Source organism: Centrocercus urophasianus, unplaced genomic scaffold (assembly GCF_019232065.1).
Source record: "Centrocercus urophasianus isolate 14NV4802_14NV808 unplaced genomic scaffold, USGS_Curo_1.0 seq_19, whole genome shotgun sequence".
Taxonomy (NCBI): Eukaryota; Metazoa; Chordata; class Aves; order Galliformes; family Phasianidae; genus Centrocercus; species Centrocercus urophasianus.
In genome coordinates this window covers 15,051,105-15,068,010 of record NW_024884744.1, presented here as the reverse complement: position 1 = coordinate 15,068,010, position 16,906 = coordinate 15,051,105, and the positions used below count along the sequence as shown (strand labels likewise).

The window sequence follows — 16,906 nt, the reverse complement described above, 5'->3', positions numbered from 1 at the left end:
CTCAACAGGTGTAAACTCAGTGAAGTTGGGCTCTATTTGCAGGGCTGGTAGTGCTTCCAGTTCTTCAGCAGTGGTAAGTTTGGCAATTAGGAATGGTGAAGACAGAGCCCTTAGCACAGCACCTGAACTCCCACAGCCTGGGCAGCAGTGGCAGCTCCTGTGGTGGCTGCTGAACCGCCGTCCTCCAAGCATCTCTGTGCTGGTCCCTGCAGCCCTGGCAGCGAATTGCCTTTGTGCTCTGCAATAAAAGCATCCACAGGGGCTTCGTGAGGCAGTTTTGCATGACTAGCTAGGGAAGTGGCACCTGGCAGAGAGAGAAATTGTCCTCACCTTCATCTTATCGTCTGACTTCTCAAGCGGTGAGAAAAATAGAGCTAACTGAAAGACAAAAATCTCTCTTAGGAGAACCCTTAGGCTATTTTATGGAGGAGATGTGGTGTTTGTGGAGAGGGAAGGGAGTAGGGAATTGATGTGAATCCAGAAACCTTTATTTGGGACGAGAGGTCTTGAAAATATCCAGTCCAAAAGAAACTCTCCAAATATTGAATATATGTGTCTCTGCAGCCTCCAGCTGATCACATCAGCTTGGTGCCCTGTTTCTCATCTCAGCTGAGGCAGTGCATGGGGACTGCAGGTAGTTGAGGAACCCAGGCCACGAGCTGTTTCTCACTGTCTGCAGGTCCTGAGAACTCCTTTGGGCAATCCTAATGCCAACTCAGCTGCACTGTCTGTTTATAAGTAGATCAAGAAATTGACATGCAATGTCATGATTAACTGGGTCTTCTTGCCTGTGGGTATTAACAAAGAGCAAGTTTATTTCTAATTGAAAAAGCAAAGGCGGATTTTTGCTATACTCCGCAAAGGAAAACTCAATTTACAGACCAATGATAGTCCTTCTCTATGCCTCAGTATCCCTCAACTTATGGGAGTGCCCAGCTTGCTGGAGTAGGTGAATGAACAATCCCTGGAGTGGAAGAGCTGCATCCCTCAGTGACAGCAGTGGCTGTCAGAGCAGCATCCTGAGGAAGCAAGACCCAGATCAGAGCCTATAGAGGTCTGTAGGAACTTTCATATTTCTTCCATTTACCTTTGGGTGAGGCCCCATGTGCAACGAAGTACTGGTGGCAGGGTTTCAGGGTGGATTATCAGGGACAAACAAACTGGGGACATGGTAATTCATATTGAAAAGCACTTAATTACCCCATATTTGGAGCAGATGACACTGTGGTACGTGTATCATCAATATGTCAGCATGGTTTGCTTTTCATAGGAGTTTATGTTCCCAGCAGGCACTGAATGCTTTTTCTGCCTGATAAATGTCAAGTACTTAAAGCAATCTTGCCTGTTCCTCTCAGGAGATTGCCAAATAATCTCCTTTCATTGGCTATGGGCTCTTGCCAGGGCTTCAGCATTTGTGCACATTTATCCCTGCCAAATGTTGGTAACACAGGAGCTGTACAAATACTCCCTGCTCCTTTTGCTAGCTTTGCACAGCTCTGTTCAGTTTCAGGTTTCCTATTTTTTCCTCTGATATTTTGGAGTAGAGCAGGAATTTGTGTGCAGGTGTTCCATAACCGTGGGTGCTGTGAATTCAGCCTATTGAGCAGCATTTCAGAGTAAAACCTTTGTTCAATAAACATAGTGTCTTGCATCATAGCATTCTCAAAGCTAATTCTGTTCATCTCCTGAATGCCCTGCTGCAGCTGAAGGAAGTTCCCAATAGGTGTTGTGCAACTCCTTTCTTCCCAATCATAATAAAAGATTTCTTTGCTGCTCTATATCCTCTAGGAAATCTTACTGCACCAAATGTAAATACTGAGTAGCAGATTGAAGGTAACTCTATAAGGTATATATAAAGTATTTAAAGTATTTAGTTTTAAATTTTAGGTTTAATAGTGAGGTTTATCATGGAGAGAAAAGGATCTTCATAACATCATCTCCCGGAAATAGATGCTTTAATAAAGGAAACTGGCAGAGAAAGAATGCTTTGAATGGAAAGAGGACAGCAGATCTTTCACCTTGTCATGTTTTATGCTGTGGATCATATGGCAGGGCCAGATCATTTGACCTTTTTGTTGATAATGTCACCAAGATATTTTAGGCTAATGCTACATACTGTGTGATGGGAGATGAGAATGCTATGTGTGTCAGTGCAGCAGTTAATTTCAAACCATGCAAAAATACTTTACAAGATGAGATGGCAGAATGTCACTCATTTTACCGTGACATTTCTCATTTCCTTGTCTATAATGTAATAATGTCTGAAAGTTGTTTGTGTAAACCCCAGCGCTTCGAGGGGCATAGATCGCACAGCAGAACCTCATCAGCTTGGAAAAAAATGGTGAAAATAGAAGGAAGAAAGGGGCAAATTATATTTCTAGCAATTTCTTGGAAAACATGGCATTCTTAAACACTTCTATGTTTAAATAAACATCAGTTGAAACTAGCATTGAATGGCATCCAGCACAAGAGCATTTTTTATTGCTTTGCTGTCAGTAACATTGCTCCAGATAAAAGATGGAAGAGTGGTGATACGCAGCTGTGCGACAGAGCTTAGGAGATGTAGATGACGGAACAGGGAACACGGATATACGAATGGCAGAGGAATAGGAAACACTTCTATCTCAGGTATATGTTAAGGATGTGCATGGTGCATAGGGAGCTGAAATTTGCAGAAAGCCTCTTCTTCCAAAATAGGTGATTTTGCAAAGTCTGCGTTTTAATGTCACTGTTTTAATGACACCAATCTGAAGAAGATTGCATTTGCCAGAGTTGTAGATCAGATTAAGGAATGTGTGGAGAGAGGACTGAGCTCAAGCTGATGTCAGTAGAACTCGTATGAATGTGATATACAAATAATATACTAAACAGAAAGAGAATGGTGGTTTAGCTGGAAGCAGAGCAAGAAAAATCTGATCGTATTGTCAAATACATCAGGAGTAGTATTTTCTGTAAAGCCCAAATGATTCACGTAGCCTACATCTCCTTCCCCAAAGTCTATCATTAGACATTCAAGAAAATTAATTTGGGTTAATTAAAAAGACAAATTTAAAGTACATTAGGATATATCCACAGAGTGAAAACTATCAAGCTACCAAATACGCTTATCTGTAGTAGTTTTTGCATGTCCCCAGCCTGCTCCAAAGTGGAGCACATTAATTGGAACCCTCGTGAAAGTATAATCTCATTCTTTGTGGGTTTTTTTTTTTTTCCTTTCATTTCTGGCTAGTTTTCTTTTTGTTTTTGCTCTGTTGTACATTAGTTATATGTTAGATGCATGTTATTAATGAACAGCAGTCCTGTTACTTCATTTGTAAGCTCACACGAATATCCAAGTCTCCTTAGTCCCAAACAAACCTAGGATCTTGTTTAACAGCTGCCAATATTTCTATGCCTTTTAAGAAGAACTGAAGAATTATTTAACAGATAAAGCAGAAGGATGACAAAGTAGTAATGCTGGCTTTCAATCTTCCTCTGGCATTGACCAAAGCTCATGAGCAAAATGCAGTCAGCATCCTTGCAGGCCATCAAAACACTGCCTTGCAACTGGCAGAGCCACTGGCTTTGGGAACACATTGGAAGCTGTTTCAAAAAGAGTATTTTTAACTCCATGAGTGCTGCTTGGTTGATTTAACATCAGATATTCACTAGCTGCTGTCTGATTGTTGGGTCAGCAAATGGGATCTAGAAATTCTCTGAATTCTGAGTTTGCAGTGATAGATCTGTGGCAGCAAATTACATAGAGCAATACTATCCGGTAAGAACAGAAAGCTGCCATTCTAAGCCTGGCATGTAGTTTACAAGTTTAGGAGAAACTTATCAAGAACTGTTTACCCTACAGGAATAAAAAGTAGGCTGAGTATGTGTAGCAAATTTCATTTCTGAATTAGTTTGTTGAATCCACGTAGGATAAAAACCGACTTCAGCTAAATATTTGATGAGGTACTCTATTAACCCCAACATTTAGTGAGATATTTCATTAAGTATTTGTGCAAAAAGAACAAAATGAGCTTCATTTGTCTTTAATTCATCAAGGATAATTTTAATAATCCTTAACATTTGCGAATGAATTTCATAATAATATTTTGATTTCTAATTTCACAGATAAAATGATCTATTGTTTCTAAATAAACATGTTTCAGAAGGATCTCCATCTATGAAGTATTTTGTTTCTCTTGACTTCACTGAAGTCTTGTGTATTCATAGGACTCTGAATTCAGATAAATGATTAGAATTATCTCAACAGGACATTTTGCAATAGTTTTCGTTAGCATTTCCTTTCCTCTTCAGTGCTGAGACAATAGTACTTTATGCAAGATGTTACTGTAAGCAAAAAAGTATTGATTCATCAATGTGTTACTGCCGAATTGCATCACTGTCATTCCAGTGTGAATGTCCAGGATCTTAAGTGTTCTCTTGCAGCCATAATGAGTTCATTTGGATACTTAATTTTATGTCTTTGGCAACTTCTGGGGTTTTTAAAATTCCACAGTGATATTTCAAAAGCATAATGATTACAAATGGAAAGTCCTCCTGTCCAAAGAGTTTGGTAGAGAATAGTTGTCTCAGAGGAGGGGAAACATTCATTAGCTGCTGACTATTGGAGAGTCACAACTTCTTGCGGGAAGATAAGGAGTGTTTAGAATAGGATCCTATTTTTGTAGTGTTGTACTGATACACTACCAGAAAAAGTCAGCAACAGGCTGGTCTCATGAAATCCATTCTAGAATTATAAGACTGTAACAGTGATCCTGTGTTTGACAAAATTGTTAAATATTTCTGATGAATTTATATTTTGTTCTGTTCACAGTGTCAGCCAAACCAAGACCTCACAGTGATGAATATACAAAGAAGATTCCACCTCCTAAGCCGAAACGAAATCCAAACACTCAGTTAAGCACATCTTTTGATGAAACTTACATCAAAAAGCATGGCCCTATGAAGACACCGCTCACTAGGGATGCGTCCTTGTCACAGGTCAGCAGTCCTGCCCCAGACACAGAGGAAGAAGAGCCTGTTTATATTGAAATGGTTGGGAATATACTCAGAGACTTCAAAAAAGATGAAGATGACCAAAGTGAAGCAGTCTATGAGGAGATGAAATACCCTATATTTGATGATGTAGGCCAAGATTCAAAATGTCAATGTGAATATGACCATCACACTTGTTCTTCTCAGTGTGCTACTCCCACAGTGCCTGACCTCGATTTCACCAAGACTTCAGTGCCATCTACTCCCAAGGGCTTGCTTTGTGATATACCCCCACCATTTCCAAATCTGCTTTCTCACAGACCTCCACTGCTGGTGTTCCCACCAGCACCAGTGCAGTGTTCCCCAAATTCTGACGAGTCTCCTCTAACTCCGCTAGAGGTCACAAAGCTTCCTGTTTTAGAAAACGTGTCTTACATAAAACAACAAGCTGGAGCTTCTCCATCTTCATTGCCACCTCATACACCAGGCCATCAAAAACTGGAGAAAGAGCAGATGGTATCTCATGGAACTAGCACCCCTGGGCACACCTCTTCACCTCCTCATCCTTCTACATTATACAGAACACAGTCTCCACATGGTTATCCTAAAAGTCACTCTGCCTCACCCTCTCCTGTCAGTATGGGTAGGTCTCTTACCCCTTTAAGCCTCAAAAGACCTCCACCTTATGACTCTGTACATTCAGGAAGTCTCTCAAGAAGCTCTCCATCAGTGCCTCATTCTACAGCCCGAAATACATTGCAAGAAGGAGGAAAGATGGTAAATGTCTCAGTCAGTACCTACGGGTCATCATCTCAGAGCAGTTCCCGCTCTCGGACACCTACCAGTCCTCTGGAGGAATTAACCAGCCTCTTCACCTCAGGACGAAGTCTCCTGAGGAAGTCCTCTAGTGGCAGAAGATCTAAGGAACCTGCAGAAAGTAAGTTCTTAATACAATTATTTTTCTCAGTATTACTCATAGAATAACAACTTCCACTGTATTTTACTAAATCTAATACTTGGCAAAAAGCAAATACTGCAGAACCCTGAACTCCATATATAATTGTCTTGTAACTAGAAGAAAAATGATTTTATTAAAACTGTAAATGTTGTTAAAGTTAGCTTTTGTATTCTTATATCTTAAGGATTTTTAATCGTGTACCACACTACAAAATCTGGTCAGACAGGTGTACAATTAACGGCTTGGTCTTGCAATAGGAGTCAGTTTTCATTAACTTTTCCATCGTAGCCGTCCTACGTGAGTTGGGATCTTCTCAGGATCTCACCTTCTCAATTTTGCAATGGATGTTAAGGATGACTGTCTGAGCAACTTGTAATGAAATATCTAGACAGTAGTTTCTTTGGGCCTCTACTGATCACCCTTAACTTTGCCAGTAATCACTATGTATATGGTGGAAACCTGAGGTACAAGCTTAAAGCATTCCTCCCCTCCCACTGTCTCCTCCTGTCCTGTGCCACAGAATATCTCCTTCAGCTGTGACAGTGAGACTGTGAGACTGTGAATCAATATGAAAACCAACATGACCTAAAACACATTACCCACACACAGAGGAAAGGATGGGAGGAAATTGTGTAGAAAAGCCTTAAGCCAATATTGACTTTGAGTACGCTGTATCATAAAACCATTGTCCCATGTGCATACAGGTATACACACAAAGCACTTCTTCTGAGCTAGTGAAATATGGAAGCTCCTAATGAGATTAGCAGGAGTCACAGGTGAGTGAAAACAGAATCTGGCACCGGTATTTCTCTTGAAAATAAGTGTTCCTGTTCAGTGGTCAAAAAGACAGTGTCTTCCAGTGGGACTCAGCCATAACATCTTTTGTCTGAGTGCAGAGTGTGCTCAGTATGCTTTCTCCTGTGACTTCCTTAAAATCACTTTATGACTTTGTAATCTTAATGCCTGCCTAACAGAAAAGCTCTTTTCAAAAAACAACCGATTTTACGTTTGTGCAAGTGCTACATTTTACCTGTTTGTCAGCTGTAACATGACAGAGTGTAGTGGCTTTTGTCTGTTAGAAGAAGGTATTCTTGTTTCCAGGCTAATAAATTAATAGAGATCAGAGATGAATTTTCCACTGATTGCATTTACGCTGCTCTGTTGCATTACTAGCAGTGAGGTCAGGGCTGAACTTCATCACTTTGGAGCATACTCAGGAGACTCACAAGAGCACTGCTCTGAGTATTCATGGACAATGCTCACCTGCTTCTCACCTCTGCTTTTTGATCACAGGCATCCCAGGCTGGTGTGGCCAGGTTACCTTGGTCTGCCTAATTCTGGTAATGCTCAGGTGAGCAGTGGTTGATCACAAGGTGCCTGTGGTACCAGTAAGTGCACTGGCATCTTTCTAACACATCCCATTGGTAAGCAGCTCACTTGAGTCCTTTTTTATGAGGGATGTGTTTTGGCATTTATAAATAATTGTGTAGTGACGTGGTAAAGGCTGGATGTTGTGTTGAGGGACATGGTTTAGTAGGAGCTATTGGGAATAGGTGAACAGTTGGACTGGGTGATCTTTTAGGTCTTTTCCAACGTTGGTGATTCTATGATTCTATGGTAGAGAGATTCTGGCAAAGTGCAGACAAGCCTGAACATTAATAAACACAATTCTTACTGATAAGTCAGTAGAAATTCTCTCTAAACTCCAAATGCCAGAGCTAGCGTTGAGTCTCACAAATGTGATGATTTCACGCTTACTGATGTAGGCAGAAGTACTGGGTTTGGAAACTATGGAAATACTTGTGATGGATCTGCTGAGACCCGGGAAATTTCGGGAAATCGATGTGTGTCTTTCTCATACGAAACTCCAAAAAGATCTCTGTATTCCACTTGACTGAAATAGAATGCAGACTATCAAAGGATATTTCAGTGATATATTTAAAATAAATCTTGCCCTGTGGATCTGTATCAAGAACAGCTTTGGTCTCTCAAGGAGCATTCTGATTCCTCCTTAGGAAGTAGAAATGTCCTGTCACTGGTAATAGTAATGTAATTAATAATGGTAATACAAAAGAGTCATGAAATAGAAACACTGTTCACTTATTTTAGGGACAAAGCATGCATTTTATAAATGGAGACTAGTGGTGAAAAGACTCTGGAGCGCAGCTGTGTTGAGTAAACGAACAGACTGCCCATCTAATCTGATTGTAATTCATCTGGTATTTACAGTATGACTTAATCTCATGGGATTACTGCACTGAGGAAGGATCAGGTTTGTGCTCAGATATTGTAGAGGTAGAAGTCCTTTTAAAATGCATTGAAAACACATATAGGGCTAACATTCCATGTCCTGCAATTTTGCACTGAAATGATCTACCATAAAACAAAACAGAACAAAAGAAAACCTTAAATTGTAGGATTTGAATGCAGAATCCAGCAAACTGTCACATTTATACACTGTGATAATATGTAGCGATAGCGAGCGCAGACTGGACTAATCATAAGATGTTTTGAAGAAATCTTGCTCCTGTAAATCACACTGGAAGCTTAAAGTAATTCAGTTTTGGATTAGTTTTTTAAGCTATGGGAGAGCAAATGCATAGCATGGGACTTGCAGGGACTGCCATGTTTTTATACTTGTCACTTCAGTGTAATTTGGTTTCAGCATAAAGAACAAATTCCAGAATCCAGAGGCTAATAAACAAACAAAACAGAAGCTAAGTGGCTCTTATAAAACTGTGCTAGGAAACTAAGAATATGTGCTTCTAACTATGAAATTATTCTGAGCACATCTCATTGAATCCTCCAAGATTCAGCCCCCTGTGACTTGTCTGAAGCTCTCACTGCCATATGCTAGTCCCCAAAAAAAGCACAATCCTACATTTTATATTCAGCTGAGTGTATTTGGAAAATATTGCAGCAGTTACAGAGAAAATTCTCTCTCATCTTTATTGTTATTACTGCAACTGACTTTGTGGAAATTTTGCACTTGAGTCCAAATTCAGAATTTATTCACTGTCTTTTAGTTTCTAACAATTTTGAGGGGGCTTCTTTTTGAGGAAGGAGACTGCACAAAGCTTATTTCCTCTGAGTTAAAGCTGCCCTACTCCTCCTTTGTGTATTATTTTCTTTGTTCTGGCATTTTCCCCTTATTTTTCCCCTTCCATTTTATTATTGTAGAGTTCATTGGGATTAGATTAGTGGGAAATTGGGATAAATCAGTGATACAAAGGAGACTGCGACCTTAGGGCCACATTTTCTGAAAGACAGGAAATTCTGCTGAAGCCTCAGCCCTGTTACTGAGCTCACTCAGCATCCACTGGCTGCAGTTGTGGTGTGCATATCTAGATTTTATTGGCTGTTCACTTATTGTGCTGTGTTCTAGTAAAAGTTCTCTTGTGTGCTGTTAGCATCTTAAATATGCATTGAGGCACAATTATGAAGGTGGAGAGAGAAGAACAAAGGAAAATAAATTTCAAGGCCAAGTCAGAAATGAAAATGTGGAATATGATGACAAAGAAAGGCAGAAAAATGGAGAAAAACCTACTGAAAACTGAAGAAAGATGTCAAGCATGAAAATTGTGAAGAAGTAGAAAAGATAGATATTATTATTCATCAGTACCTGTGTGAGGCAACATGGTTGCATGCCCAAAGAGTTTGCAGAGCCCTACAAAAAATGTCAGCCTCAAAGGCTAAGGGGAAGCTGTTCAAAAAAATATCACCATCATCTGCTTTCCTTGTAGTACACTGCACACTGTTCTAATGCATTTGGAAGATGTGTGTGCCCACTGTTATGTGCTCTGTTGAACAAGGTCCCTTTGCTTGCAGTGTGTGTCTGCATTACCCATGTCCTTCATAAAGATAAAAGAGGGAGAGAAGATGAGAACAGTGTACAGATTTTGGGGGATATTTGCTATGTTTTCTGCATCACAGAGATGTGTATCGCTGTGGGAAAGTATCAAACTGATGCTTTTGCATGTAGCCATACCCACATACTGAAAAGCAAAATGTGGAGAAGCTGCTGGTGCGTATCTAAACTGCACTTACCCCAAGGCAGTATATTTTTTCTGGGTGAAATGGCTGTGAACACTTTCCAGGGGTGACCAACCCTCTCTGTTTGTGTTGTTTTCGTTTGTTAAAACTACAGTTTCCTCCTTGGAGGAAACTTCCTTGGAACTTCATGACTGTTTGGAGCTAATTTTCAAAGCGTTCCTCCTAATGAATTGCAGAACATAACAGTCATCTCTGTTGTGTGTTTCGTGTGCCTTATGTGTTTGTCCATGACACAAAAGATTAGCTCACACAGTGCAGGGCAGCTTGGTGCTGATTCATGAGCTTTGGACAGCTTTGCACCTTGTTTTGGTTTTCACTCTTCAGCTTTAGTCGCAGACAGGGAGGAAATCTGTGAATATGCTACTTTGAAAATTCAGTTGAAATGATTACAAATTGGGATGATTGTTATCATTCTTGTTCCAGGCTGATGCTCGCTGCATTAGGAATCTAAAATATTTTATTATAAACTGACAAATAGCGTGCACATGGACTGAGGGCGTTAAAACCAACTTCAAATGGCTGAAGGCCTGCTGTTAATAGTTGAAAGTTTTTTCCCACTTTTATTCCATCTTTTCTTATTATTTTATGTTGGTGTTTTCCAGAGAGCTAGAAAACAGGCCTGTCAGGTGAAGAAGTATGTGTGGAAAAGTTTGGGAAATGAGTCAAGTGAAAATCCTTCTCATGTAGTTCTGTTTGTTATTAAACCTCCACATCTAAATTATTTTCTTCTTGACAATCTTACAAAGCTCTGCTCGTGGACAGGAAAACACTGGGGTTTTTGTAACTTAATGCAGCTGCATCACAAAGCTGTGGTTAGCGCAAACTGGCCGAGAGACCTTTTCAATGTCTGTGTTCATCCTCTGCGATTAGAAGTCTTAGTTCTCCTCTTGAACTCTTTGCATTTTTACCAAATCTTTTACAACGACGCCTCCTTTACGACAGATTCTCCCACACGACCGAAACGCGCAAAACCAGAAAAGAAGAATCCCAGCGGCATTCTCTGCGGAGGTGGAGCTGAAGGAAGCTGCCCCAAAGGCGGCCCCGCAGCTCAGCCCGATCGTGCCGCTGCAGCCGGGGAGCAGAGGGGGCTGCGTGCAGCGGCTCCGGAGGACGCGCGGCGGCACCCGCGGCTGCCCAGCGCCGTGCGAAAGCCTCTCCCGAGTCGGCGGTGGCCGTCCAACCTCAGGCGCGGCTGCCACGCGGCCGGATCGTGCTGCAGCAGCAGGCGGGGAAGTGTTTCCAGCCCGACCCTCACAGTGCCGCTGGCAGTGAGAGGGTGCGAGTTCAGGAAACAACCTTTTTGACCAGCAGACCTTATCCACACCCACTGTCCTTTCTTTACAGCAGGATCCCTGGATGAGTTTGTATTTCATTGCTCAAAAGGAGACCTATCACTGAGTTTGGGATTTCCCATTATTTACTGACATTGAAAGATCTCCCTATACCTTCTCTTTGGTGGGAGGAACAGTCCCATCTCTCTCCTCGGAGGAGAGGTGCTTCTGTCCTCCCCAGAGCTTGGCTGCCATTCACCAGGCTCTTTGCAGTGTGCCCAGGTAGGCTCTGTCGTACTGGGGAGCCCAGACCTGGACGCTGGGTCTCACCGGGGCTGAGTGGAGCGGAATGGAGCAATGACCTCGAGCTGCTTCTAACTCTTCTCCTTTCGCAGTCCAGGGAAGTGATATCCGTAGAGCTGAGGCAGAAGAGCTGTGTGGTGCCTCAGCCTTCTCTCCCACCGGCTCTTTCTCCTTCCCATCTCTGGCTCTCAGCGCTTCTTGTGTGCTGTGTCCACCAGTGATGGACACCTCGTGTGTCTCTGGCAGGACCTCTGACGTCTGCCGTTCCTCGAGCAGGAAACGCGGTGGCTCGAAATCCACTCGCAGGACTCTGACATCTCATGTAGGGCTGGCAAGGTCTCGATGTCTTGTGTTCCAACAAAATGCCTCGAAAGTGCCCAGCAGGACTGAAGGTGGGCTGGGTGCTCGGGACATTTCTAGGCACCTGCCCTATCATAAGGTCACCACTTGTGGCCAGTCTCCACCTGTACTTACGGCCATTGACCACAACCCTCTGGATTTGACCATCTAACCATTTCTTATCTACAGTGTAGTCCACTCTTCAAAACCATCTTTCTCCAATTTAGAAATAAGGGTATGATGGGGACTATGGCAAAGGCATTGCACAAGGCCAGGTAGATGACTTTAGTTGCCTTCCCTTTGTCCACTAGTGCCAGAGAAAGTGGCCAGGAGGGTAAGAGAACATCAGCTTTAATTCACCACAGACAGGATATATTCTTACCGGAGTTCACTGCGTTTAGTCAAAGCCTGAATAAGTCTCAGCTCTTGCTTGTGAGTTACTATCTATTGAGATATAAAGAAGTTTATGAATAAAGTGCTTTTGTCAGATGTTCCCTTGTAAGTGTGCATATTGTGCTGCATGCGTCTGTAGATACAGAAGTCATGAACTATCTGATCTGCTGGTATCAGCTCTTTAACACAGTGCCCATCACTAAGGAGTGCTCCTGTTTTGATGCGTGAGTGCCAATAATTGCTGTTGTGAGACAATAATGGAAGTGTAACCATGGGAATGACCATTTTTTGTCAACTTCCTCGAGGAACCAGGCTTTTGTAGGGGGAAAAAAATAAAAAAGAATTTTGCGGTTGAATGGTCCTGAGTGCTGTTTCACTCAAACCTGTTGTCCTTTTCCAGTAATCTCTAAATTACCAAGCATAAAAATGTGGGTAATGGATTAAATGCCTTACATGTACATATCAGCCAGTCTGGCCAGCTGGAGCCTCTTGTTAAAGCTGAAGTGCGTTCCCCCAATTAGCAGTCACAGGAAATAAGGGGTAAGGAAAGCTGTAACATGGCGGTAAGGCCAATCAGCTGACCACTCAGAAGCAGGATAGCAATATTGCCATGGTTTATGCCAAAAGTGAAGGATTGAGCTGAGGAACAAAGATACTAAGAAATGAAACGTGTGAAAGGATGCATGGCAGCTCTGCAGCAGGCTGTGTGTCTCCAGGTACCTTCACTACACTGTTACTGCCTCACTGAGCATGGCGTGCCAGCAGTGCAGCCCCTTCTCAGCACCAGGGATAATAGAATGTTTGGGATCTTCCCTTTTGAATGGCTAAATCGGCAGGTACCATTCCTTGATTGAAATGCGGGCTGTGCCATTTGCTTTCTTACTGCTTTCCCTCAAAAGTGAGTATGGCTATTTAAAGTGCCTTTAATCATTCAAGCCACTGAAAAGTGGGATGTCCCCTCTATTTTTGAGATGAATGAATGTCTTTGTTACTTCTGGTTATTAAAACCAAAAAAACATGCATTTTGAGATGATATGCAGTGCTTTTGCTAATTGGTACTGTGACATAGTCTCCACTTCTAATTCAGCAATTTAGGCTCATCAGAAAATCAGGTCCTCCTGGGATCATGACCATATACAGAATCATTGAAGAGGACATAATTTCATAAATAATTGCTCAGATTTTTTTGGAAACAGCTGCTGTTTCTGATTGATGTATATGGACTTATTTCTTCCTTCTGTTTATATTATTTGACTGCATTAACAGTTTCTGCATAGCAATGTAATCAACATGTTTTTTTTTATGAAGAAGAAATCAACTTGGAAAGAGTAAAAAAGAAAAATTAATAGCTCCTTTCTGTTTATTAGATTTCAAGTAAAAGATAATTTCAGGTGAAAGACTGAAAAAAGCCAGTTTCTCTAGTTTTTCTTATGGATTCAATGTGGCTTGTCCAAAAGTTGTTAAAAACAAAGGAAGAAGGTCTTTTAATTTGATTACTGGCACCTACTTACTGTGTCACCAGTAAGCAAAGCAACATGTGCTGCACTTAAGGATGTGGATAATGATAATAGGTCCTGAGTTTTGAGTGCCATTGATTTTTTTTCTTGTTCCCTAACAAAGCTTTCTGAGCCAGAGAGATATCTTGACCTTTTGGCCAAATTTTCAGCAGTTATAAATCACTTCTTCACATTTGAAATCAGAAGAGCTACTCCACTTTACACCATCTGTGTCTCTGACTTCAAGAAAATAGATTAGTCCTTTGTGACTAGAACAGCTTGTATTCACAATGGGATAGTTGTGCAGCAGAACGGTGAATCGGAGAATTTCTTGTCTTTTTGTTTCAAGTGGGAGTACACAATTCAGGACCCATTTATGGGTGCTCATCTCAGTAATAGTGGTAAGAGATGTTCAATCTGGCAATGTTTTCCATAAGTAGATATTACCTTCACTGAAATCAAAACCAGAAGTTGTTAAAATTTTTCACAGCATGTTTAGGAAAGGTGGAATCCATGTAGGACATTTGAGTACCCCTTTTCTGATGGAACTAAGGGAAAAAGTAGGAATGTAATGACCTTGACGTGAAGGAATGATACAGTTTCATTTGCATAGCCTGTATTTGGGTGTTGGCATAGCCATGCTGAAGGGCAGCAGCCAGCCCAGCAGCACAGCAAGTGGGCAGCACCAGGTGTTGAAGAGGACATGGCCAGAGCTCCTGGGCAGGTGGCTGTCCTCACTCCACATGCTCATCAACATCCTCCTACGTGGGGCTTCTGAGTTTGATACAAGGCCATGTTTTATTTCTGTCTGTTAAAGCAGTGCATGGTTGTACTAAACAGAAATGCGTTGAAACTATATCCTATGAAGGTGCTGCAGGATTGTCTGATCATCTTTAAACTGACATGGAGATAATTTATTTGAAGATCATATGGACTGTCATGCTAGAGGAAATACCTGGCATCAAGCACTAAGCTTCTATAGAGTGCCTCACCAAAATTATACCATGTGCTGCAACAATTGAAGATTTAGCAGTTTTTAGTGGGAACTGCAGTTTGAACATGTGATAAAGGGTTTCTGTGCATGTTAGCTTTCCAAAGGGGAGAAAGTGAGTTTATAAGAGTGAATCAGATACAGGTGCTGGTGACTTCGCACCTCTTTTGGTGTTGGCTGTGTCTCTAGATGTAGCCATGATGGGGTGGGACCGTCCAGCTGGCAGTACAAAGCTCCCTTTTCAAGGCATGTGCTGCATCTTGTAGAATTTGTTTTTACAAACAAGTGCTGTTATCTTGATTTTTTTTTCTTAATTTAAGAATCCGATTTTTTTCAAATCTAGAATTCAAGTAGATTTTAATTGTTAAATTCTGAAAGTAAAACTAGAGACCTTAAATAGGAAAGTCTGCATTTCTTCTGCTTGTTTTTTTATGAAGCACGATGTTCATAAAGCATTTTTAAGCACATTTGGCATTTTCCACAGGTAGATATGTAGAGAGAGCACTTCAGCCTGCTCAAACTAAATGACAAGGAATGAGATCACAGTTTTGTTTAGAAAAATGGCCTAAGTCCCCCAGACAAACCCACCACCACCGTCTCAGCACTGCAAGCTTTAGGAAGGTGAAACACTGTGCAAGTTTCGAAAGAGCAAAGCTTAACAATTTCACCCAAATTTACCATGAACAAAAAAATCACTTTTGCTCACAAAATCTGCTTCCCCTCATGCCCCAGAAATTGAAATATCTACATCACAGCCAGGGTAGCTGCTCGAGTTCACAAGAAAATTCTTTGCGTGCTAGCTTGCGATCAGAAACCTGTTTCAAGGTCTCTCAAGCTGCCACCATTGCCTCTTTATAATAGAGGGAATGTAAGTAAATGCTTTATCTTCACTTGCAGTGAAACAGTTCTTGCTCTAGAAACTGTATAATTTTAAGAGAAAATGGTGGGAATTTGGAGGGGAATAAAGGAAAGAACAAGGTTTCTTCCCTCAGTTCTAAAATCCTCTAATACTGCTGACTGCTTTTCTTGGTGTTTCTTAAAGTGTTTTTACCATGCTGATCTGTGTAACAAAGACTGACAATTCCTTGGGCTCAGTGGCTTATATTTCCATTTTTAAAAACAGATTTTCTGGCATGTCTGTCTGATTCAATTCCTGGCAGAGTGAGCAAAGTTCTAAAAACCCATCATTAAAAGTCCAATACAAAGGTCCTTGAAGTATGAGACGAGATGTACTTCAGGGGATCCCATTATACATTATGGCAAGGGAGATCCTATCGTTGTATTACGTTGTTGTTCCTTGCAAAACCACTCTGCAAATCAGGGCATTTGTAGATAGAGTATGTAGCAGTGAATAAAGCAAAGGCTAAGAAAAAATAGCATATGAACTGCCTATGCTACACATCTTTTGTCAGTGTATTATCTCATCTACTCATAGTAGTGTCTTAACATTTTTTAAACTCTGTACTGAGAAACAGTGTTTGTACTGTCCTTAATTTTCTGTGGGTCTGTCGATAACAAGAGAAATTGCAGAGTTGGAAATTGCTTTCTTTGGGTTTATGCATAACTTTAAATCAAATACTGAACCCTTAAACTGTAGGAGTGTACAAACAGTGTGGGTATAGATAAAGTAAGAAGTAGAGAAACACTGATGCCAAACTGAATTGCCAAAATAATAATGCATGTAAAAAGGTAGATTCATTTACATTCCATTTTATATGAAGGTTCAGGTTTTTATTCCTCTGAACAGGATGATCCATTCATGGTATTCTTTTTTCTTTATTAAAACAGTAACGTGCAGTTAGCACCTTATCTGGCATTTAAGAATGAGTAAGGAGAACTATCGTTCTTGTAACTACTCCTGTGAAAGAGATAAACTGTATTTGTAATTTTTCTGGAGATGGAAATGTCTTCATTTTTGTGTGTGACTTAAGTTCATAATTCATGTACATTGCCCAAGCAGTAAAGTGGCTGTAGACCTTAGCCCAAGAAATCTACAGCTATTCTCCTGCTTGGACAGTGTTTGAGTAGTTTATTCTTACTTATATGCGTTGTAACATACAGACACACTTGCTGTGCAATTCCTAAAGTAATAATATAATGTCTTGCAAGCATGGGCATCAGCCAGCGCTGT

At 41.1% G+C, this 16,906-nt stretch overlaps 1 protein-coding gene across 1 annotated transcript in view; it reads left to right on the top strand.

The window, feature by feature from the left end:
• Positions 1–16,906, top strand: part of NYAP2 (neuronal tyrosine-phosphorylated phosphoinositide-3-kinase adaptor 2) — a 125,022-nt gene that overhangs the window by 69,972 nt on the left and 38,144 nt on the right. The window contains exon 5 of the mRNA XM_042820892.1: positions 4,811–5,908. Within this exon, the coding sequence (XP_042676826.1) occupies positions 4,811–5,908 (1,098 nt within the window). The remainder of the gene's footprint in view (positions 1–4,810; positions 5,909–16,906) is intronic.